The sequence below is a fragment of the Falco biarmicus genome, chromosome 7 (assembly GCF_023638135.1).
Source record: "Falco biarmicus isolate bFalBia1 chromosome 7, bFalBia1.pri, whole genome shotgun sequence".
Classification (NCBI taxonomy): domain Eukaryota; kingdom Metazoa; phylum Chordata; class Aves; order Falconiformes; family Falconidae; genus Falco; species Falco biarmicus.
In genome coordinates this window covers 40,047,920-40,073,440 of record NC_079294.1, presented here as the reverse complement: position 1 = coordinate 40,073,440, position 25,521 = coordinate 40,047,920, and the positions used below count along the sequence as shown (strand labels likewise).

Below are 25,521 nucleotides of genomic sequence, written 5' to 3'. Positions count from 1 at the left end.
GTAGCAAATAGGTGTCTGCGTGCTTGTAGTGATATGTAACTGCATGAATGGTTTCTGCCCTGAGCCTGGTGGTACATACAGCTGGAATTTGTATTTGGGCTCAGAGATATAAATATGAGCTTCTCTGTATAATAAAGTGTCTCTAGTTGCACCACAACTGGAGTCTATGCTTTCATACGCTGCATCTATGTGTTTTCATTTTTCACATGATTATAACTTGGGAGATGTGCAAGTGCAATAGCTGTTCCTTAGTGATTTATCCACGCAATCTTAGTCCAGATTGACATTGTTTATAGTAACCTAAGAGAGAACTCTTAAGAAGTTTAGGGTTTGCTAACTTCATAGACAAGCTGTTGTTAGTTAGAACGCTTCATTAGCACAGTCAAAGGACATTCCTTCTGGAGCAGTCTGGCTCTTCGGAGGTGTGCAAGGAGAGGAAGGATATTGTTGGAGTTCTAGCAAGATGCGAACCCTTGACGTTCAGTCTGGGCCTGTATCCTATGCAGAGCTTTACATGTGATTTAAGCAGGAATAAATCTGGAAATACACAACACTTCTTCCTGTAGCTCTTTCTCCGCAGTTGTGCCTAATATGTACTTTAGGGTAGCTAATGGTTTGTATCAATACCAACTTAGTTTAACCTATATTCCATATTTCTGCTAGTTGGCTTGTGTTAACTTCTGTGATGCACTTTCATAATTTTCAGGACAAGTGGAAGAATCCTGCAGCATTAAATATTTTTCTTTTGGGATCTGCTAGTAAGGGGCAGGGAGCCAAAACTAATATCAAAAAGAAACAGGTCTTTGGTTGTATCTTTTTACTTTTCTGTTTTTAGAATGTTATGCTTTTGTTTGGTAGAAAGAGTGTTGGAGTCTTTTATTTCTGTTCTGAGAAACCTCGTGAGCAGCTACCTCTTCTACTTGAGCATTCTTTCGTGTCTCACTGTATTGAGTACTATTGCTGAATAAGAGCTGAGTTGGTACTATATCTGTTTAAAAACAAACCCTGAACTGAACTGAATCAGCTTGTTAAAATGAATAGAAACTATCTGCACTTCTCTAGACTTTTGTTTGAAAGTATGTTGTATGTCACTTACTGTTGTTTAAATTTTATTTTAAATATACTTCTGTAAACTTAAGTCTGTTCCTTGTGGTTTTCTGTGGAATCTGACGCAACATGCTTACTCTTGAGCTTCTGGCAAGCAGGAAGTAGAAGTAGTCATGAACATCTGTGCCAATCCAGTTTTCTTTAATAAATTGTGACTTGAAGTCACTTAGTGTTGTAAAGATATCACTTTAACAGGTTTTAGACCAATACAGTGAGCAAAAAGGCAGTTTGCATGCTCCAAGCAGTAGGCTAAAAGCCAGTCATCTCAGCAGCAGAGGTTAAGACTGAAAATGCTGTGACATTTCATGCAACTAAAGAGAACCACACTAGTATCATTTAGGTGTTGCTTGGAGAAAGCTCTAGATGTTCGCTCTACAGCTTGAATTGTGTTGTTTTGGGCCCACTCACTGCAAGACAGACATTGGGGTGCTAAAGCATGTCCAGGGAAGGGCAACAAAGCTGGTGAAGGGTCTAGAGAACAAGTCTGATGAGGAGCAGCTGAGGAAACTGGTGGTGTTTAGCTTGGAGAAAAGGAGGCTGAGGGGAGACCTAATTGATCTCTACAGCTACCTGAAAGGAGGTTGTGGCGAGGTGGGTGTCAGTCTCTTCTCCCAAGTAACAAGCAATAGGATGAGAGCAAATGGCCTCAAGTTGCACCAGGGGAGGTCTAGGTTGGATATGAGGAAAAATTTATTCATCAAAAGGGTTGGTTGTTAAGCACTGGCACAGGCTGCCCAGGGAGGTGGTTGAGGCACCATCCCTGGAGGTATTTAAAAGCCATGTGGATGTTGCCCTTGGGGACAGGGTTTAGCGGTGGGCTTGGCAGTGCTGGGTTAACGGTTGGACTTGATGATCTTAAGGGTCTTTTCCAATGTAAACAATTCTATGATTCTCTAAGAGAGGTTCTGTAGTTATTGCTGGGAAGGAGTTACGTGAGGGTAGAATAATACGTTCTGCTTTTCCCTTCTGGTTGCTGAGAGTCTCTAGCCCCTGCATGGGAAGCCAGGAGAGGAAGAGTGTGCTCACTCTGCCTTTCGTTCACATTCTGGCTTATTCACACTCTGTGCTCATTCTGGCTTCACATTCACAGTATACTTTCTGAACAGAGTATATGTGAAAATGCAGATTCCAGAGTAGTCTAGAAATAGCTCCCTGGAAGGGATTCACATTTCCTCTCCTCTTCTGCTTTGGACAGCAGAGTTCTCAAATCCTTCATATGTTTTCAGTTACTAGCACAAGTTTTATGGCTGTGGAGGACCTGGGAATAATCTATTTCCTGAGCATCAGTGACTGGGATGTTTAGAAAATTATAAGCTGAAAAGATGACTGGAATGGGACAGAATGGACAAAAACAGGAATGAGAAAGAGAGACATTGAGAATGGAATGAAAAAGAATAGAGGAAACTTTATGAATGCAGTCAGGTGTACATTGTTTGGGAAGAGTAAAATGTGAGTCTAAAACAAAAATTGGAGTGATTGGAAAGGGCAGGGAAAAAACCCCTTAAAATGGTGTATGTTAGAGGAGGAAAAGAACTGAAGTCAGAAAGTGACATGGTTATAAACAAAATAACATTATGAGACTATATGATTATATTCATTGCCTGTTAATAGGATGCTGGTTTACAACCTTAACAGTAATAGGTGCAGTATAGCCCTTACGCTGAAGGAATGTAGTGGCCTTAGCTCTCTTTGTCCGTATGAGACTTATTTAGGGAAGATGGGGATATAAGGATTTTTGTACCTGTGGCAGAGTCATGTTCTTGAGTGATGGGTATTTAGGTATTCGCCTTTTCCCTGTCCTACCTTTTATGTGATCAGATAGTTTTTATGCAGGCATGGAGTTCTACACAACTAGGGCAATGTAGTTTAAAACAAAAGAACATTTGTAAGTTAGGCATGGCTATATCAGCTTTGTAGACAAGTTCTTTGATGTTTTTTAGGGGCTCTGCAGAAGACAATGCCTTTCAGACTAAACTCTGCTTTCTTGTGTTTTATTTTAAATCAGATTATTGGAAGAATTTGTAAATCATATCCAAGAATTACAGGTAATGGATGAAAGGATTCAGAGGAAGGTGGAGAAACTAGAACAACAATGCCAGAAGGAAGCAAAGGAATTTGCCAAGAAAGTACAAGAGCTGCAGAAAAGCAACCAGGTAAAATCTGAGTACTATAGTCAGTGGTATGCTGTTCAAGCTTTAAAAACATCAGATGCTCCATTAACATTTCTTGGTAAAGCTTGCTACTCTTTGAGATAAGAATAAAGAGGGTTTGACAGAAAACAATTTCCCCTGTGAAAGGGGGCTTATCTGCATGTTCCCTTAATGAATATTAGCTATTCTGAAAGTAGCCAGTCTTCACAATAGTTTAAAGGAAGACACTAAACTTTAAGCAGTTGTGTGTACTTAATTAGCAGTTCTGAGTAGTTCTACTGTAGTTCCAGCACCTGGAGAGCTGATGCCTGCATTTGCTATGCTTCCTACTGAAGTAAATCTAGTGTTTCCTAAAGTACAGTAAATGGAAATAATGAGTTTTGTGTCTGTGTCTATGTTCTCCCAGGTTGCCTTCCAACATTTCCAAGAACTAGATGAGCACATCAGCTATGTAGCAACTAAGGTCTGTCACCTTGGCGACCAACTGGAGGGGGTAAACACGCCACGGCAACGGGCTGTGGAGGCTCAGAAGCTGATGAAATACTTTAATGAGTTTCTGGATGGAGAGCTGAAGTCTGATGTTTTTACAAACTCTGAAAAGGTAAGAGCTGTCAGCGGGATGAAAGCAGTTCAAAGCAATAAGCAGTACTGCCCTAATTACAAGCTGCTACCATGACTTACCATGGTCAGACTTCAAACCAGTGAGTGACTGACTTGTTAAAGTTTCATTGTTCTGAAATGTAAATTAACAACACTAGGCTGCAGATTGCTGATAAAGCATTTGTATTCAGTGATGCTTAATGTGGCAATGTTGGCATTTTTCATTTTATGAAATTATCAGAGATTTGAGGAACGCTGGGAGGGCAACTTTAGAGTGCATACAATATCTGCCTTTTTCCTTTGAACCCCTTGCCTCAGATCCACCCCGTAATGCAGAACGTTTCTGAATACAACTTCTTTGTGAAACTTTACTCTGTTGGGTCAGTCCACTGGCCTTGGATACCTTTTTGTCACAGCATGCCTTTGGGCTTTGTATAGTCCTGTGGTTATGTCTCCACCCTTTGAATTTAGAGGAACCAGGCAGGAAAACTTCAAAGAAATGTTAAAGCATGTTGTTTTTCTTATGCTTCAAGAGTATGTTCATGAAGCAAATCTAATCTGAGTGGTGTGGCTAATAGAAATAAACTGAAGGAAAAGTGTCCAGCTGTAAGCAAAACAACACATACTAGATTTCCCTAAGCAGTTTGAAAGACAAGTAAAGTTGTTGGTTGGGTTGTTGGGTTTTTTTGGTTTTTTGGTGGGTTTTTTTTGAGGTGTGTCCTGAAGAATCTTCCCATATTCCTTGAATTCTGTGCAGTGGTATGATTGTAGTCAGGAAAAAATTACAGTATGTGAGAACAGCAAAACCTCAGTTTGCACACTCTGCAAAAACCATGTGCTTGAAGCACCTGGGAATAGGTTAATAGTCATACCCTATCTACTGATCTGAAGGTATCTCTCAGGGAAATGAGAAACTAATAGTTTCATACAGTTGTATACCCAAGAAGTCAGTTGCATAGTGGCTTTTGATTCATGGTCTATGGATATATGTTAATTTCCAGTTGATAGTTTGCCCTAAGCAAAGAGGGAGCACATCATCTGACTTCCAAGAAAAACAGAAAGGTTTCAACATAACAAAAGCTCTTCTATGTAAGTTTTTCTTTTTTTCCTAAGTAGAAATAAAACATGCATTTGAAAACTTATTTAATGGCAACATGGTAAATAGCAAAGCATAAATTTAAGAGAATTATGTGTTGTCTGCTGAAGAGTCTCATATAGAATTCAACTTTTACTTGTAACTTAAAGTTTTGTAATACTTTCTGTTGGAGGAAGGATCTGAAAAAAATGGTGGATAAATAGGGTAAACCTGGAATTCTGTAAACAAATTAATCTTTATACACCCCAAAGAATAATCAGATATTCAGCAAATCTGGAGGAAGATAAATGTAGTAAAGGCCAGAAGTCTTGTGCTGGTCTGCAGAGGAAGTGTGTGAGGACACAAGATTTTCTGGGTAAAAGTTGTCTTACTGAGACAAATTTCAGTCAAGGTGGGTTAGTACTGTTCTGTAACTTTTTGCCTTCTAGTTTCAATAGTAAGTAGAAATAGTGTTTATAAAAGAACCTGCCTAGACATGTGCTATCGCATCTTAACGCATCTTTGAACTAAAAATAGTTTTAAAGTATGAGATAGTAACAGCTATTCTTAAATGTAAAACCTTAATGCTTTGTCACTGTCTTCTGATCTTCAAACTGATGTGGCTTTTAGATAGTGTTTTGGAGGGTATTACAATTTTTTGTACTATGCCATCCCGCACAAGTGTGGGGTTTTCTGAGACACTGAGGGAAGGGGATGCTGTGAAAGGAGAGGCAAGAAAATAGTTATAATGCAGTTATTTCCTAGGGAATTCATATGCTCTCAGTAGTGTCAATTCTTACATCAGTTTCTCCTAGCCATACTGAGCAATTTCTGACTTACTGTCTCTGTGAAGGTTTTTCATTGCTGTCTTGTCCCATGCTATGTATTTTTGGTCTTCATCCTCTGAATTCTTACAATTTCCATTGCACTGCCAGCTAACCCTCTGCTGCACTGAAGGGTCTTGAGGTGAGAAAATTGCTCCAGTTAAAACAAACTATCAAAATGATCTAGCAGCTCACTTGCTTATCATGCAGTAGCATGGTCTTGTGTGTAATGTATTTCCTGTTATTCTTACACCCTTTCCTTCACTTATGTTTTGTTTTCAATGTTATTCCATTATGCCTTTTAATTGTTCATAAAAATACTTTGGTTAAAATCCTCTCTTGCCATTTTGTCCATGGTTTTTCAGATTTTTTTGTTCCAGATACGTTACAGCCATGAAGTTGTATTTTACAGAATCTATGCTTGATTTAATAGTCTACAGAAGTGTGATCCAATTCAAAATGAAATATGTCCATGTTTAAGCAGAAACCACAGAGAACTGATTTATCGTGGCTTCTGTTGTGCATAAGTAAAGGCCTGGAATTCAATAAAATCTAGTTAATGCTTACCATTTGAAGAGGAGACAAATAAAATGTTGTGTTTGTGAGGGTGTTTTGGGGTTTTTTTGTAACATTGGTGAATAATTGCTAATATAGAGACTAATCTGATGACATCAGTATTGATCACAATTGTGAAGTATTAAGGTTGCTGTAAGCTAATAGAAATAACTGCTGTTTCATTGGATTTGAGGAGCGTAGCTGCTTTTGACTTAACAGGCTATTGTAAGCTGACAGTTCAAAACATAAGCCGCTCTTAACAAGCAGAATGGATATACTTTGAGAGCCTCGTTTCTTGCTGAACAACCAACCTCATGTTGCCTGTGCTCTGTATTCTTACCTGTGTGTTTTGTTACGTTCTTGAAAAGTTTTAATCCCAATCTGTTTTAAGTGGTGGGAGAATAGGATTTCATTACTTTCTTTCCTCTCTACTCCAGCTCCCTAGAACATGACTAACAGGAAGAACAAGATAAACTGCGTGTTCTCCATGTTGTCAGTTGTGTCAGCTTATAAAGGTTTTGATTCAATGTAGTAGCTAGAGCTTTCATCGCCCCCTTCAAGGTGCCTTCCAGTCACCAGGACAGCGTAACAAAGCCTGTAAAACCATCCCAGAGCTGTGTCCGCTTTGGGCCAGTTGACACTGTGTCCTTAAATCTACTGAACTTCAGTTGCAATCAGTTGTGTTACCCACGTTTTCAAATGGGTGTTTTCTATAGTTAGCCTAGTGAAACAGTCACTAAGCAGTGTGTAGGTGCACCTTCTCACGCTGATTGATTGCGGAAAAATAAATGATAAAAGGTTTTGCTGTCGAGGATGGAGCAGAAATTTGCATGCTGCATTAACTGTGTTAACTTCTTTATTCATGCAAGTATTCCTGTTTTGTAGATGCACGGCTAACTGACTCATCTTGATCTTTGCGTTGGTCTTCGGAGTTTATAATTTCTAGTACAGTTTCCATTTCTCTTTCCTTGGGAGAATGTGAGCTACTCCAACTACGCTCTGCTTTCATCCCCTTTTTTCCCCTCTTCCTCATCTCCATGCCAAGCACTGACATGGCTCTTATTGGATACAGCTATACATTTGGTTTCATCAATTGCAAAGAATTCCCTCATGCTTTTCCTGACATGGCTGAAAGCGTTGCTAGCCATTTCACTTGTGAGTTCAACAGGGATCTCCTCTGGTTGGGTGCAAGTCATCGACACTTTTATCCTAATCACTTGTGAAGTATAAGGTTGCACTTCAGCGAGCTTTGTGTTACAGTTACATATTTTATTCCCAAATGGAACGATACAGATTTTCATGAGACTGCTCTAGCCATGTTCTGATCTAATCAGCCCTGAGGAATCTTTGGTCTGCAAGCTGTATAGCTATGTTGGTATAGTGCACACACATACATGCCCAATGTGAACATATAACAAGATTTTTTTTATCATGTTGTGACCTATATAACTTTGTTTTAAAAAATACTTTCAGCATCATGAAAGTGCATTACAGGAACTTTAAGGGGATGCTTTCCTCTGTGGGTATATCAAGTCAACCACCTTTAGGAATAGGAACTACGTGTATAAAAACTGAACAATGGAGGGGGAAGAAAGGAGTAGCTCACAAACCTCTACTAATTCTGTCTTGTTTTACTCTTAACAGATTAAAGAGGCAGCTGATATTATTCAGAAACTACATTTGATTGCACAGGAGCTACCTTTTGACAGGTAAAAATCTATCTTTTTTAAAAAAAGAAAGATCTTCTATAGCTATAATTTTCTGATGCTTCTCTACTTTTTTGGTACTTTACTTAGTGATTCATGTAGCTTTTGAGACGGATTGTGTACTTAATTCTCTCTCCTCTATTCTCAAATTTGTGTTCACGCACTCATGTTGTAGGATCATCTTTACATACACATCCTAAACTGCTTAACAGATTTTTAATGGGATAATTTTGCTGTGCTGACTTAATGCTAGATTTGAATTAGATGCTTGTAGGTTTTTATGGATGTAAAGTGTATAACTTTTCTGTCGTCTTTGTGTTACGTGTTTTCATTTTTAAGTAAAGTGCTTCTTAGTCATGATCTAGGATGTCTGTGATTTCTTGTGATGTGGATTTGAATTTAATCATGGCATATTTTGTTGTTACAGGTTTTCTGAAGTAAAATCAAAGATAGCAAGTAAGTTATCTATCCAGTTCAATCCATATTCCTGTATTTGAATTGTTAAAGATGATTAAAAAAGTATGCAATACTGTCAGGATTACATTTTTTTGTCAGTGCTTGTATTACGTGGCCTGATGGATTTTTGTTGTTATCCCCTTTCCTTTCCAGGTAAGTACCATGATTTAGAGTGCCAGCTAATTCAAGAGTTTACCAGTGCACAGCGGAGAGGTGAAATCTCCAGAATGAGAGAAGTAGCAGCAGTTTTGCTTCATTTTAAGGTAAAAACTGAGGGTTTAAATTTAAATACATAAATAAAACAACTGAAAATACAATAAGTACCTGTTTTAAGTGAACATATTTGCATGGGCACAACCTCCATGTCAGATAACATGTATGACTTTTTAAAAATATTGAGTTGTTCCATCTGAAATCAAATGCAGGGGAATAAAGGAGGCAGGTGATGGGCTGGAGGTTGTGTCAGTAGAGACCATTCTAAGATAATCTTTTCTTGTATGTGTATGAACTGACCTTCATGCTTGAGAAAGTGTTGAAACCTGTGGTGTATATCCAAGTAGAGTGGTAATAAGTGTAGTTATGTTAGGTGTGTGACGGAAATGGGTTTGAAAGAGTCTACACTTTCAATGTTTCTGGGTTTTTTGCAATAACGTTTTCACAGGCATTGTATTTCCTTGATTTCATTCTATACTGAAAGCATGGGCAACCTGCTTTAACACCGAGTTGTTTTGCTCCTTCCATAGGGCTATTCCCACTGCGTTGATGTGTACATAAAACAGTGTCAAGAGGTAATGCATTTTGTTTTACATGTATTTCTTTGGGTATTGATTTATTTAGTTGTATAGGTTGTTGTAAATATATTATGAAATGTGCTTCTAAAACCCTAGGGTGCATTCTTGAGGAATGATGTCTTCGAAGATGCAGCCATTCTCTGCCAGCGAGTGAATAAGCAAGTTGGAGAAGTCTTTAGTAATCCAGAGACTGTGCTAGCCAAACTCATTCAAAATATCTTTGAAGTTAAACTCCAGGTATTTCAAAATTTAACGTTGAAGTTTATTGAGGAAACTTTTCATCCAAAAACATAGTATCTAGTGATAACAATTAATGAGAATTTATATTATTTGTAATCTTGTATAAGGATGTAGAATCATAGCTGATAGCTCTGTAACAATTCAGATAATCAAGCCTATATCGAATAAAACTGTCTGTGCTGTGAATACAGTATGACTGAAAATATTCCAGTATGTGAAATTATACAGGAATCAGTATGTTCATTGGGTAATTCATAAGATGTCATTCGCATATTTGATTTCTTCTGAGTGCCCCCTACCAAGAATATGTCAGGAAAAATATGTCAGTTTCACATTTAATAAGTATCTTTAATCTGTTCATTCTTGGAATTGGGTTTAATGTGTAAGGTTAGCACTGAGTAAGTGAAAATAACAAAGTTGTGCGTACTGTCTCACAGCTCATCCAATATTTATATGAAGGTCTAGAACAGTTGAAAATACTATGTTTTCTGTCCTGCAAGTACACTTGCTTAAGTGTGTGAAGTCAACAACATGACTATTGGCTACAAAAACCAATTTCTCTGTAGATGTTGTTCTTGTAGCGTAGAGATGGAGCTTGTGTTTCAGCCTCAAATTTGTGTGTCAGTTTTGACTTAGTGTTTTATGGTAAATAATATTTTTGTCCAAGTATTCAATGACAGGAAGGCTCTAAGCTTGTATCTGCTTTGTGTATGTATTATGATAAGCAAATATGTAAGCATTTCCTTTGCTTACTGTCAACTGTAAATGCCCCTAGGCTTCCAGTGCTTTTGATTCTTAAAAAGAGGGAGTTTTGTGTGTGTTGGTCAAGCATATTTTCAAAGCAATCTGTCTTTTGTCTTTGCTTCATGCTCTACTGCTTTCTATTACTAAATAATTTTCTTCTAAAAGAAATGCAGGATCTGTATGTAAATGAGAGATTTTGAAAAAACCCAACATGAATTACCTTAAGTAATATATATACTTTGCAGTAAACGACATATAATCTGGCACATAGTATCACCTGTGGATGCTAGTTAATCTTCTAACAGATGTATCAAAATTTTACAGAGTTATGTAAAGGACCAGCTAGAAGAACACAGGAAATCAGATGCAGAACAGTATCTTAAGAACCTCTATGATCTATATACAAGGTATTTACATATTGATGATGAAATTATTGTGTAGATACTCTTGTAATAGTTGTATTATCAAGGTGTAGGAAGAGGAACCAAAATTTTAAACTTCTCAAAAACTGAAAATATTTTATGGCCATTGTCCTTACAATGATTGCTTTCCTAAAGAAAATTTTAAATTCCTATTGTTATTACTTTTAATGTGAAGTATTTTTTATAGTGATCTTTGAGAGTAATTTTAAAACTGTGTAAAAGCCAGTTCTCTGTATCTCACTGGCAACTTACTTGCTTGTATGTAATTAAGCATGAATTATGCAAAATTTTTTACTTAAATGTAAAGCTGCTAGAAGTCTTAATCGCAATCAGGATTCTGTTGTGCTGTGTACTTTACAAACATGTAATGCTGTAATTCATACAAATTCAACCTTTTCCTCCTCTCCCCTTCTTTGTTTCTTTTGCATAAAGAACTACTAATCTGTCAAGCAAATTGATGGAATTTAACTTGGGTACTGATAAGCAGACTTTCTTGTCTAAGCTTATCAAATCCATTTTCATTTCCTACTTGGAGAATTACATTGAGGTCGAAATTGGTTATTTGAAAAGTAGGAGTGCTATGATTCTGCAACGCTATTATGATTCCAAAAACCACCAGAAGAGGTCCATTGGCACTGGAGGGTAAGTTTCTTCTGTGAAGTTTCATACTTTTAAAATGGAAGGGAGGTGGTAAAGGGAAAAAACGTAGTATTTGCTATGTTCGATGTACAGTGATGAACTGTGAAAGTGCAGGCTTCTAAAATAACCTGCAGCTTTTTATAATTTGCTATCAGTTTATGTTCTGTTAAAAAGTGTATTGATCTTGGTACATGTGAAAGGTGATGCATGGTATTTATGCGCTCATGGGAAATGAAAAATACCAGTTAAACCTATGTTTCAACTTAGGATCCAGATCCACAAAAGGACTGAAGCAAAACTAAGGTACCTAAAGCATGTGTATGTGTGTATCTAAAAGCATACATTTTTTTTCACCTGCCCAGGTCTTGTGGTCCCCTCCCAAGACCTAGGAAGGGGAAAAGACCATAGCAATGTCAGTGAGAAAGCTCTTAATGAGCCCAGAAGATGCAATGGACTTAGAGAAAGGTAAAACAAGACTTCATTATCCTCAGGGCAGAGAACTAATAAAGGACTAGTGAGAAGTGGGAAAGGAAGAATTAAGACTTGTGTGAAGCAGAGGTGATAAGACTACTGTGCCTTTCAAAGAGCTACTGGGTTCAGTGTGTCAAGAATGTGAAAGTTATTTAAAGAGAGCAGCAGCAAAGTAATTAAATGAATTAAAAAACAAAGATGAAAATTTAATTTTCTTGGGGAAAATTAAATTTATGGTAGTGAGTAACTTTATGGGTTGTTTTATGCATGGAAATGTGTTAGAGCATGCTTGAGTAAATCAGGACTGCTGAGATAGTGGAGGAGGATGAGAGGATTTGTGGGCGTGGATGAGATAGAAAGCTCTCATTAGTGTTTTGAAAGTACAATGTGACAGAATGTATGGAGGCTAAACCTTGTCCACAGAGCATAAGTGCCATAGGATTCAATTGAAATTATTTATTCCACAATGGGGAATAGCTGGTCCTATGGTGTGAATGTGCCATGGTAGAGCACAGTTGACTATGGAATCAGAGGTGGTAGTTTTGCATTTACTGGCGATGTTTTTTTGAGCTTGCAAGACTGTCTTAATGCTTGCATATCCTAAACTGTGTCTTGGGTTCTGTTTTTTAAGTTAACAACTAAATTACCCTAAATCATTGTTGAATTTGAGCATCAAAATTTCCATCCAGTGAAATCTTCTTTTGGTGTATTTTTATTCTAGTATTCAAGATCTCAAAGAGAGAATAAGGCAACGTACAAACTTACCGTTGGGGCCAAGTATTGACACACATGGAGAAACGTTTCTGTCACAAGAAGTGGTAGTTAACCTTTTGCAAGAAACTAAGCAAGCTTTTGAAAGATGTCACAGGGTAAGTTTGCTGTCTGTCGTCTCCATTAGTGATATAATTTTGTGCATGAAATCACATTTTGTGGTTCAATTTCTGATTGAAGTGTGATAGAAAGAAAGGAAGGACATTATTAAAAGAATAATAAACATGTATATTATAAAATATTTATATTATAAATAACTTTGTATTTTTCACTGGAGCAGGGTCATGATGGAGGCTAAGGAATTGATTTTTAAATGTGGATCTAGTTTGTATTTTGTGGGGTTTAATACCGTCTATTTTTGGAAGACCTACTGTCTGCGCTGCTTTTCTTAGTAAATTAGACTGAAAACCTGAGAAGCCTTTAGTGTATTTTTTTTGCTACTTTAAAGTACAGAGAATAGTTCAACAGTTGTTTTCCTGTGTCTAGTGCCATTTCTTCTTGCATTGAAGAATTATCACCAATAAAACACTGAGAAGAATAATCTTTAACGTTGTTTACCTTGGTAACCATCTGCTGTTCTTTAAATTTTTTAGTCTAACCAAAAAGATATGTTTTCCTTCTGATTAAATTGCTGTTTTTTCTGCCTTTCAATTACTGTTTGTCTGGTACTTTAGTGTAAATGAAAACCCTTGAAATTGATTTGCAAACTTAAATGCTAGAGATTTTGTACTAGCTAAACACACTTGATTTTTTAACAAATTTTAATACCTCTAATTCTATATTAGCTTAGTGCAAAAAATAACATTTCAGATGTTTAGAAATTTTAACATTTTATAAACTTAGAGGGATCAAAGATATAATGAAATACTCATATGGCACTGTTAGCTGTATGCATTGGGAATGACCACCTTCCTAGTGGTGAAAGTCAGTGACTGCAAGGCGAGCAGATAGATCATTCTTTTTTTCAGTATGGTAGTTGCTAGAAATGGTTGTTAAATTAATTCATGATATAAACTAACTTTTCAATTATGCACAATTTTTTCATACTCTGTCTAAAAACAATTGTAGATATTGGGATGGAAACCATTGCTAAATGGATCTTGGTGTGCAAGGAGATTTTTAGAATTAAAGGTGTATGACTTCTGCAGTATCATATATGCTGTTAGGGTTTTGTTTGTGGTTAAGGCAACTCATTATACAATAGAGAAGCTACATGTGTCCCTGGCTAATGGTAATACTTATGTCAGATGACAGATGTGTGCAGATACACTCTGTCCCAACTGTGACTACTTTAGGAAAAATATTTCTGATAATATAAAATAATTCTGAATGTAACCATATACTGAAGCATTTTGGTGTTTGGAAATCTCTGTAAAGGTGTTTTATTGTTGGATTTTTTTATTTGGGGTTGGTTGTTTTGGGGTTTTTTTGGAATACAGCAGAAATCTTTGGGAACATCGTTGCATAAAATTTGAATTGCCATAGTAATCTTTCTTAGTCCTAGCTTCATAAAGTCTTCACATAATTCCTTAAAAACCAAAGCTGCATTTCTTATATACAAAAGCACTGTCACGTTTTTCTTTAGCAAAGGGATTTACTGACAGGTTGCTGTCCAAAATCCCATGTTGCTTACAGCTCATAAAAGTACAGATGCTGTGTGTATATGTGGGCATTACTTCACTTAATAAAAATTTTCATGCTCCATTGACTCCAGCTGAACTGTGATAAATGTAGCTGAGGTTCAGTCTGTGTTATTTTTTTCTGCAGTACTGTGGCAGTGCTAAAAGAACAGTGCACTGGGTGAAAGTGAAGGTCCATCAAACCCAATGTCCTGTCTCTCACAGTGGCCAGGGGCAGAAGCTTAGTAAAAGAGGAAAAAAGGCAGGGTATGGGTAGAGTCACCTTTTCTGTATATGTTTTCCCAGGATCCAGTGGTATGCAATTTAGGTAATTTGTGGGGTTACATCTGGACAACTGTGTTTTAAGGACTACTAATTAATATCTTTATTATTACTATAAACTGTTTATATTTTTGCTTTTTGTAGCATCCTTTGGCACGCTAGCTTCAGTTTACTCATTAATGCTGAAGGGTTTATTGATACTAAAGGCTGTTCCTGGATAGTTTTCTCTATGGATACTTTTCATTTAGAATAAAATTCCAGTTATTCTGGAACACTTGTTGCATTTTAAGCTATTCCCTATGCAATATTGGATAAACTTTCAACTGTATGTAGAACTGACCTTTAAGATAGGTGTTTTTTTCTTTTTCTTTAAAGCTCTCTGATCCATCTGACTTACCAAAGAATGCTTTCAGAATTTTTTCTATGCTTGTAGAGTTCTTATGTACTGAACACATCGATTATGCATTAGAAACAGGCCTTGCTGGTGAGTATAGTTTTTTTTCTGAGCGTTTCATCCCATTGGCCTTTTTGTGCAGATGATCTTTGCAGGTCCTTGCTGTGTCTTATTGATTGGCCTTGTTCAGAATGTATTGGTTAAATGAAATTTGTTTTGTGTATATGGGGGGTGGCATTTAATGTCTTCTAAAGAGTACTTTCTATTTGGGGAATTGATGCACAGATGGACACTACTGTCTTCAAAAACTGTATCACAGAAATTGGGCCATTAGTGCTCCCAGGCTCTTTTAATTGTTCTCTGTGCCATAGCAGGAGAATATTCATATATTGAGGTTTAGTGTCTTACATTTTATGAGAATTCTGTGTGTGTTTGTATACTCATGCATTTTAGACAGTAAATAAAACTGCTTGTATTAAAGAAGTTGAAATCTTGACAGTGAGAACCTATGTTTCTTACATGAAAGCATAAAACTCATGCTCTGAAGAAATACTTAAATTGGCTGTTCCATTTTGCTTTTAGAAATTTTAAAAGCAATATATTTCTGTGCTTATGGTTATTTGATATAGCTATGAGAAGTCTTCTATATGTGGCACCATAGTAAATTTTTGAAACTCTAAGCCTGTGATTTAAGCTATGAGAACTATTCTATATGTGGCACCATGGTAAATTTTTGAAACTCTAAGCCTGTGATTTAAGCATTCATGGAAAAACTCTGCATATTTAAAAAAAATCATGCTAATTATAGGAACTGCATATCGTTAGAATCCTAATGAAACCTTCTTTGCTTTAGGCATTCCCTCTTCTGATTCAAAGAATGCAAATCTTTATTTCTTGGATGTTGTCCACCAGGCCAATACTATTTTCCATTTATTTGACAAGCAGTTCAATGATCATCTGATGCCATTGATCAGGTACCTTTATTTTGAGTAGCATTTCCTTTTGTGAATGGTCACTTTTGGTGAAGAAAGCAATTTTTTTCATTCCTCATCTCTATTAAGAGGAGTTTATTCTTGGAGTGGTTCAGTTTGATCTTGTGGGAAGACAGAACACTGTAATGGACAGGAGAAGGGCTGTTAAACAAATTGTTTCCTTGGAGAACTTAGGGGAGAGAGGGAGTTCCAAGGGTATCGGTCCTTAGAGGCCTCACTGCTGCATTACAGGCCAGGACTAGAGGGGGTTGCGGCTGCTCCTTGGGGTGAGCTGGCAATATCAGGGCTGCTGAGACTCCTGGGAGGACCCCACAGGTTCTGCAGAGGGAGCAGCTGGCCATGCCTTGGGAGCCACACATGAACTACGCGAAAGCTGCATGTTGTTGGGAGCCACAGGTTGGATACGTGCGAAGCAGAGCACACTGCTGTGCTGTGTGTTAGTGTGCGTGAAAAGCTGAGTTTGCTCGCTCACGCCCAGGGGCTGGCAGCAGCTGAGAGGCACTGCTTAGTGGGCACAGTGCTGCCCGGAGTGCATCACAGCACTGCCCATCAGCGCGCGGTGTGTCCTCCTCAGGGCCAGATGGCTGTTGATTTGTTGTTCTCGAGTTGGCTGAACTCCACCTAAACTAGTCCTTTCTGATGGGATGGGAAATCTTCACACACTCCTGGTGTAAGAAGCAGACCCTGTAGACAGATTTGTTCTGCTGTATTAACACTCTGTCACACACCCAACCCTCTATACTGTTGCAGTTCTTCTCCTAAATTATCTGAATGCCTTCAGAAGAAAAAGGATATCATAGAACAAATGGAAGTGAAGCTGGATATGGGCATTGATAGGCAAGTAGAGATTTAAACTTTCTGTTAATCACAAATTCTTTCAAAACTCCTTTGTGATGTATGTTAGCTCTTTCTTTTAAGGATTAATTATTTCTGAACACAAAATTGATTATATTTTTTAACTTTTTTTTAACCCATAAATACACATTGTGGTGCATAGGAAATGTAGATTTTGTTTGTTTAGAGGGTCGTATTTTTCATGGCAGATTTCTGACCCATAAATACTTCTGGAAGGACATAAAAGGATTTGGTTACATTGAAAGAGTGCAATAATTCAGTGTTACCTTATTGTCTCAAACTACTTTTTTCTACTGTAAAGGAGGGAGGAATGATGATTGAAATAGATGGAAAACTTGCAGGATTTCCATTAGGAGCAAAGTTTGACAAAAATAGGTTAGGTGATTTGCTTGAATCTCTGCAGTGCTATGGATTAGACCTAGCCATAGAAATCTGTAGACCTGGAATAATTTTGATTCTGACATTTACTTGCTTTGAGGTTGACTAACTCATTTAATCTTATTTTTTTCCTCTGTTTCTCCAAATAAAAATGAGGCGATAGCTACAAAGATTATAAATTAAAATCATAACTGGTTTGCAGTAGAGGAAAATAACAAACTAATATGCTTAATATTAGGAAATTGATCTGTTGTGCAATGCTTGACATTGAACCAGGAAGCATGTAGTGTTCCTGTACTTCAAGGTGGCATTATTCAACCAAGCACATGTTACCTAAGCATTCTGTGCCTGTTTCTCTCTGCAGTAACGGAAATAAGCCATCCTGCAAGTAATGGGAGCTACTCTAAACTATTATTGAGGTTTTTGTAAGGATCACACCGTACTGGAGAGGGATGAAGAGAGCACTGTGTAGGAAAAGGTGGCATTGCAATTGTGTCCTAGTGAGCATTTTCTGCAGAGAGAGGGAGGGGAAGAGATTTGCTATATTGTTTTGCACCTGTGTTTTCGGTAGGTGCAAAAAGAAAGGTGGAGGTAGGGGATGTGTAGGTGGCAACTGAGATTTTAGCTGCTTGTGCTGGAAGTGACCATAGAGGTTTAAACACAAAGTTTGAAATACTTGAACCATAAAGGCCATAAGCTCAGATCTAGACAGACACAGATCAGTTATCAGCATCAGAATAGTTTGTTTTTGTAAATAATACCTTAAAAATGACAGTAAGACATAAGAGAGCATGTCCCTGTTGGAAAATGGAATGTTCAAAGGTTTGTGAATGGAGACTTCAAACAAATTTGTGCTTTGGCACAAATAAGAGATGAGTTTTGAGATAAATGTTACATGTTAAATGTGTTTGTGTGCCTGATTCCATGCTGCTTTGTGGTGCCACTGGTGCTGCTGAGCATCACTTGTCTTGCTTAAAGGAATGATTGAGGTTTTTTTTTTTTTTAAAAAAAAAAAGCAAATGTCTAACTGTTGACAGTTATCAGATCTGAGAAAGTCCGATAGCAGTTTCTTGAATGCCATTCATAGCAGTTGTCTACCTCTGCAGAAGGCAGTATTAGTCAAACAAATTAGTTCAACTGGTTTTCTTTCAGTATGTATTATGTGTAAACAGCCTTCTAGGAGTATTTATTGAAAATGGAAATGCAGGAGAATGCAAGATAGAATTTCTTTAAATTTCTATTGGTATGTGGATTGTTGAATGAAGTACAACTAAAATGGAAGTCTGAGCTCTATGTGTAGAAAAAGAGTTTATTCCCTCTTCGGATACATACTTTCTTCTCCCCTTCACCCCAGCTTGAATCCTTCAAGGCCTGTAATTGCCTTGACCATGTTTTCTTCAGGGAGGTTGGAGAGGTGAGGGAAGTAAAGAAAACAGGAGGGGAAGGGGGGGGGGGGGCGGAAAAAAAAAGAGAGATAGGGAGGTTCCTGGTGAAGGTAGGCATTGAGAGAGCTGTGCAGCCTCTCTCTGCTACTTTGCTGTTTGACCTTTAGTTTGGACTTGAAGCAAAGCAGGGCCTTGACCTTAGATAGTGTTCTGAAAAGATAAATCCTGTAAAGGAGAAGTAAATGACACTGTAAAACACTATTAGATTTCTGAGAACAAGAGAAATACCAAGCTTTGGCAGAGGAAGAGGGTTTTCCTTTTTTTTTTTTTTTTTTTCCCCCCTCACCCCTTCAGTTTGAGTGTTTTCTGATGCTTCCTCGTGAGTAACGTGCTCTATGCTACTAAACTCTTTGAAATGCTTCCTTCAGCTATCCAGTTCCCTCTGCATTGAGGAATGCTATCCAGTTTCTCTTGAATAGCTGGATTTGAATGGGTTACCTTACAATTAATGTGTCCCCTTTAAAACTAGCTGGCCAGCATGCTGTGTGCTGTGCCCCAGGACACGGAACTTGGAGGAAAGAGTTTTTAGGGTTGTTGGTTGTCTTTTTTTTTTTTTTTTTTTTCACTGATTGTTCTTTTTCTAACTGACTATGTAAAATCAAGCATATCTTCTCTATAGAATTGCATTGCAACTTCCAAAGAGTGTGCATGTCTGTTAAATGAAGTACTGCCTTTGACATGTCCTAGCACTGCTTGCTTCTTGTAATAAATGTTTGCTTTTAGTGCATCTTCATAGATTACTCGAGTGTTAGGTAGCAGGGGTTTTCCTCACTGCTTTATGCTGCTTGCTTTTGTAGAGAATCAATTAGTATATGGAAATATAAAAATGAAGGAAATTAAAATGTTTGCTTCAAAACCCAATCTGTATTTGTAACTTTAAAGGACGCTGAATTGTATGATTGGACAGATGAAGCACATCTTGACTGCAGAGCAAAAGAAGACAGATTTTAAACCAGAAGATGAAAACAATGTTTTGATTCAGTATACTAATGTAAGTAAACTGAGTCCCAGCTCATCAGTATAGGTTCAAATGCTCATGAGTCTTTTCAGGTTCAAGATGTTCCTTACCAGACTTGTGTTAGACAACATGTGTATCTGATTAATTTACTTTAGCTATTCCATTTTGCACTAAGCACCTCCAAACTCTGTTGTGGCGTGTTTTCTCAAGCTGAAAAGGAACATTAGCAGTTTAGTATCTAGTGTCAGACACAAATCAGTAGGTGCTGGACGAACTGTCACGTTCTTGCTAGGAGGTCCAGAGTTGAAACAGGGGTTTTAGCTGACAATTAGGTTTAAGCTATCAGTTTCAGAAAACCAATTATCAGGTACTGTCTAGTTGCTGGGTGCTTTTCCCCCTTGGAATGGCAGGAGCACGACGAAGCATCACAGGTTTGGCATGAACGTTCTTTGCTGCAGAACATTGTCTCTACCACCACATCTGTCCAAATCCCAGCCTTAGTGGCTGCTGAGAAGCTGTAGTGCTGGGTTACATTAGGCTCTTGTCAGGGAAAAATGCAGAGAGGAGCGGAGAACTACAGTCAATGGGAAGAAGTGAGAGCATTGCCTGAATGCCTACAGCCGGGTGGGAATGGGAGAGTTGGTGCAGTAGCATGTACACTCTGGTACTATGTGGGAAGGGTGAAGGTGCCTGTATAGCTGTTAATTTGGGTTTATAACTGCAGCTCACAAGAGGCTTTTAAACACTGTGTGTCATCGTTGTCCCCCCACTCCCTCCCCTTGGTTGATTGTTGTTTGAATTAAAAGCCAGAATTAAACTGTTCTATTCTGAACTGATAAGAACTATAACTTAATCGAATATTGTCTCGAATCCATCTTTCTACTCATGTTTTTGAATCTTTATATAGCAAATAAAAAACCTGTTGGAAAATTAATAAATTGGAGGATGAATAATTTCAGTGATGTGAGAATTTTAAAGACAGTGACTGATGTGGAAGTCACTTTGAGAACAGATTTCTAGAAAGTAAGTTACATAATTACTTTTCTTAATTTTATTTAGGCTTGTGTTAAGGTCTGTGGCTATGTTAGAAAGCAGGTGGAGAAGATTAGAAGTTCTATGGATGGCAAAAACGTGGACACAGTTTTGATGGAGCTTGGAGTTCGTTTTCATCGACTTATCTATGAACACCTACAGCAATACTCCTATAGTTGCATGGGAGGCATGTTAGCTATTTGTGATGTGGCTGAGTATAGGAAGTGTGCCAAAGACTTCAAGGTAAGCTTGTACAGGTTGGTAGTGTACAGCCATGTTGAAATTGGTAGCCAGACTCTTATTTTTAATTGGATGTCTTTTCTTCTTGTTTCTGTTTTAACATCACCATTTTGTATACCTTTGTTATATAATCTGTTACTATACCAGCAGTTCTTTATCATGTCCTAAAGAGCAGTTTCCTGCCAGGTACGTATACTGAAGAAGTGTTGAGTTTGCGTTATTATGTGTTCTATGTAGCACTGTGTGTGTGTGCGTGCATATCTCCCAACAGATGCATATGTGCGTGTGTCTATATGTGTGTATAGTTATGCACACAAGGAGAGAATGATGGATGTGAATCCTCTGTCGGGAAGTATTTTGAAGATCTAGATTGACATTGTGTTATTAAGACTTCAAGCAACTCTTAACTCTTTAATATTTGGGTTTTTTTCTTTCTTTTCTCTTAACCACAGATTGCGCTGGTGTTACAACTCTTTGATACCTTGCATGCACTTTGCAATCTTTTGGTTGTAGCCCCGGATAATTTAAAGCAGGTTTGCTCAGGAGAACAACTTGCTAATCTGGACAAGAACATCCTTCACTCCTTTGTTCAGCTGCGTGTTGATTATAGGTCTGCTCGTCTTGCTCGTCACTTCAGTTGAGAGCATGGAAAGAAATGTTGTACCTTTGGGTAGGCCTCAGTTGTTGGAAAGCACAGGGAATGATTTCTTAACAAACTGTGGTTGTAACTTTCATGGGATAATGACTGTTCAGAATAAAGCAGCAGCCATATTTAAACATGACTACGTAGAAGGCAAGCAGGTAAAAATCTGGATGATATTTCATGTAAGCTGAAGTTCTCAAAGTGAAGAATTTTGCAAGTCTACTTGCTACTGATTTTTTTTCCTTTTTTTATTGGAACCATGTCGGCATAGGAAAGCAAGTGGTGCATCGAAATTATTTTAGTCTTCAATATTGAATTATCAGATACCATTTGTTAGACTTGAACTACAGAGCATAGCATAGGTAATGGATTACGTAGAATAGACCGGCGTAGAAACATTCTTCATCAATTTCAATGACTTAGACTTCAGCACAGCTAATCATAATCAAATTATCTTTGATTGGTGTTTCTAAGTAATTTCTTTCATTTAAAACATTATCCTGCTCAATGTAATTTCTTGCTCTAATTAATTAGCTTGGAATTTCTTTCAGATGTAGGAGTAAAAGCAACATTATCCCAGAAAGATGTAATTTATTCATTGTGTAGCATTCTAAACAGGACTAAGTGGTGAAAAGTTTTGGGGTTTTTTTGGTTCTTTTGGCTTTGGGGTTTTTTTCGTACCTAATAGTCAAGGGCCTACCAGAACATACTGGCATTGTATGACTTGACATTATTGTTTCTGTTTGATACTGGCACACTGAATTTTATATATACTCCTAAAGTAAATGCAGCGGCCTTGCCTAAGGCATTTGTATAACAAGGTGAAGGTGCCCATTGTTGGATTAATATGAGAACTTTCTTCTGTCTCTGTTTTGTATGTAAATAAATTCAAATTATAACAAAGTGAAAGGATAAAATGCAGCCCAGTGTTTCATATATGAAAGGAATGGACAGCAGCTCTAGCCAAAACCTAGAGCTGAAAATTCCTGTGCTGAAGATAATTGATCCTCAGTGCCTGAGCAATATAAAATGTTGAAGTGTGCAAATGCTGCTCTTTGACCGATCATAATTTTAATATTGGAGACAGGCTATTTTTGTCCATTACGCTCCAGTGTTTTTTCAAGGTGTTTCTGAGATGGACCCATAGTGTGCATATAGTGAATTGAAGCAACAGTGATGTTTGAAATATTTGGGGTAGCTTTTCCACAAGCAGTTGGAAATTTCTGTAAATAGACTTTTGTTCAGGGTGAGCTGTTGTGGAAAACAGGTTGGAACTGCTGTGGTTTGTGTCTTCAATCTGACTTACATCATGCCTGAACAAATCATCTGTACCACTTTATTTCTACTCTGAGCTCAGCATATGTTATGGAAACTTCTTTCACTCCCATCTTCAGAGCAGCATTTCTATAAATTTACTTTATGGGTTGATCAAATCAAACTACTTTCTGCTTTTGTTAAAATCAATTCACAGGTGTAGTCAATATTGACAGGCTTGTGCAGAACTTCTCTTGGTTAGTTGATGTTCTTCTGCTTCATTTTATATTTAGCAGAGCATTACATCAGCAAACAAAGAGAACAGATGCCAGACTGTCTCAAAGTATTTGGGAAGACTGGCTGCTTTGCTGAGCTGCGTAGCTCTATGCCTTGGCCATGGCAAAGCCACAAAGAGTTTTGGACACTGGAGGAGGCACATGGCTGTACTGCTGCCATTGTTTTTCAAAAGCTCTGGTGTGAATTCAGATGATACCTCTCTGTTACCTCTGTAACTGAAAGCCAACAATTTTAAGGCTGTGGTTTTATTAATACAAAATCTTTCTACAAAAAAGTGTCAATTTGTAAACACTTCAGAACAGTGAACATCGTCTTAAGATTGCAGATCACAAAAGTGCTTCAGAACTTGTTGTATGATTGCTGGAATTTTTTAAGGTTGTATGAAATGTGTATTTACCATATTTCTTGCTTTATTAGCTGTGTTTTCCATGCATATGCTCAGTGCAATATTTTCATTATGCCTGTTAACAGGAGGCAGCAAAAAGTAGGTGAATACTTAAACTTAGATATGTAAACTCTTCCTCAATAAAAAGAATTCCCTCTAGACACTTTTTTTTTATTTCATTTCCATGTTTTTCAAATACCTTTATACTCAATTGTATAAGCCCTTCTGGGGGGGGTGGCGGGTGGGGGGTGGGGGAAGAAAAAAGAATAAAATGTAATTTTACTGACCAAATTTATAACTGGTGTGAGCTTTCCCTTTCCTTTACAAAACCTCCCCATGTGCACACTGAAATAGTTACTATTTCTAGAGAAGACTATGTTGTCATAACTTTACTTTGCAAGTTGGAATGGGATGGGCTGGGGAACTATAATTTTCATACATTTGTAAGTTTAGAGTTCTTATAGCATGTAATCTGGGAAAATACTTCCAGTGGCTTTTGAGTACAATAGAGTACTATCCAAAATACAAATACACCTTTTAATGTTCATGTACTGAGTTAAAGTATTGCTTTTCTAATGTTCACTCCTAGAACATAGGCATTTAACAGGCTGGCAGCCAAATGAATGCCTGAGAGGAGGTGTATATATGTGTGTGTAATTATGTTGTCTACAATTGTTGAAAATGGCTTTGCAGTAAACTGCTGTAGGCTGGAAAATAAGCTGTGTTTTTACAAGTCCTATAATTTATTAACGTGATTTGGTATTGTATTCTGTTTGCATCTGCACAGAGGGCAGGAAGGAGTCGGTGTTCTGTAAGAATACTTCTCTCAACACAAAAATATAAAAAATTGGGAAATGGAAGTGCTTGGAAAAACTAAATCTAGATATTTAGAAATAGAGGGTAAGGAGTAAAGACATGAACTAAAAGGATATGGAGAACAAGCAGTTTTCAAGTAGCATAACACATAGAAGGAGGTTAAAATGTGATTAATAGAAACCCGACGTACACATCACAGCAGGATAGGAATTAAAATCTCCACAGCTACGTCTCCCACCCTGAAATGAAGTGAGCTCTAGAGAAGGGGAGCTGGCTAAAATACTTTTCCATGGAGCTGTTTATTCATCTTGAAACCGTTGGATTCAACAGGAAGAGACTATCCGTACATGAGTATGTCTGCTGTGAAGGATAGGTAGCAATGCTGTGGATGTGACCGCTGCTTATTTCCACTGTGAGGAGTAGAAGTGCATCAACAATATGCAGTCTGATCGGAGGGAAGGAGAATTTACCAGAGCTGAGTTGATTTATTTATTTATTTATTTATTTTTAAGCCTGCAGTGATCTGGATAATGGTAAGTGACTGCTTGATTTGAGAATGGCATGGTATTGACAGGCGGCCGGTCAGTTTATATCACAATAAGAAAATTTGGGTTGGGGTTTGGGGGTTTTTTTCCCCTCTTAGCTTTCACAGTCATTTTAAATCACTGGTTGCTTCAGCGTGTAACTGCCACAGATAACTCACAATTTCAGTTGCCTGAGGAGGAATCCTCCACCATATAGCTGGTGCTGCAGTGTTGTGATTGAGTGTTGTTTGAATAGATTGCTCCATTTCTCTAGGAAATGTGGCAAAAATGCTGCATTTTACAAAGTGCCCTGAAGAGGGTGAGGCCTGCTGGGTTCCTTCACAGGCTGGGTATGTGTTGGCCTGTTCTTCAGAAGCCTGTTGCTCCAGGTTTCTCAATCCAGTGTGTGTGTGACAGTAAGCCTGATGTACTCAGTTTTAGATGTCATGACAAATTCCAAACCAGAGGGGTGCTCTTTGTATTAAATTTCCATGGCAATAACTATCTTAGTTTGGATTAGCACTTGAGCTGAACCAGTTGCAGATAGGGAAACCGGGCTGAAGCGATGATTTTTCCTTTATTAAGAAAGTAGATACCTAAATAATTGCTTGTCTAATTTTAGATGCAGGTAGGAGCTCTTCTTTACGCTTCTTGTCCCAGGAGCTGTAGGGAGGGTAAGTCAGCCATCAGCACCAAAATTTACTCTTTTTTTAGAAGACAACCGAAAGGTAGGAGCACCTTTCCTGTCCTGATGTTCTGCTGGATATTGGCTTCCAGGCATTATTTCCAGCACTTCTGTGCTAGTTGAAAGTAGAGATAGCAAAACAGAAATCTATCTGCAATTGGGGTGTTTTCA

The 25,521-nt window shown here is 37.7% G+C and overlaps 1 protein-coding gene across 1 annotated transcript in view; it reads left to right on the top strand.

The window, feature by feature from the left end:
• Positions 1-23,484, top strand: part of EXOC5 (exocyst complex component 5) — a 29,809-nt gene extending 6,325 nt beyond the window's left edge. Inside the window, exons 3-18 of the mRNA XM_056345976.1 lie at positions 3,113-3,260; positions 3,664-3,858; positions 7,956-8,020; positions 8,445-8,473; positions 8,627-8,736; positions 9,217-9,261; positions 9,361-9,501; positions 10,573-10,655; positions 11,103-11,312; positions 12,502-12,649; positions 14,828-14,936; positions 15,700-15,820; positions 16,589-16,675; positions 19,399-19,507; positions 20,534-20,749; positions 21,199-23,484. Coding sequence (XP_056201951.1) covers positions 3,113-3,260; positions 3,664-3,858; positions 7,956-8,020; positions 8,445-8,473; positions 8,627-8,736; positions 9,217-9,261; positions 9,361-9,501; positions 10,573-10,655; positions 11,103-11,312; positions 12,502-12,649; positions 14,828-14,936; positions 15,700-15,820; positions 16,589-16,675; positions 19,399-19,507; positions 20,534-20,749; positions 21,199-21,387 — 2,005 coding nt within the window. The 3' untranslated portion in view covers positions 21,388-23,484. The remainder of the gene's footprint in view (positions 1-3,112; positions 3,261-3,663; positions 3,859-7,955; positions 8,021-8,444; positions 8,474-8,626; positions 8,737-9,216; positions 9,262-9,360; positions 9,502-10,572; positions 10,656-11,102; positions 11,313-12,501; positions 12,650-14,827; positions 14,937-15,699; positions 15,821-16,588; positions 16,676-19,398; positions 19,508-20,533; positions 20,750-21,198) is intronic.
• Positions 23,485-25,521: the final 2,037 nt, after the last annotated feature.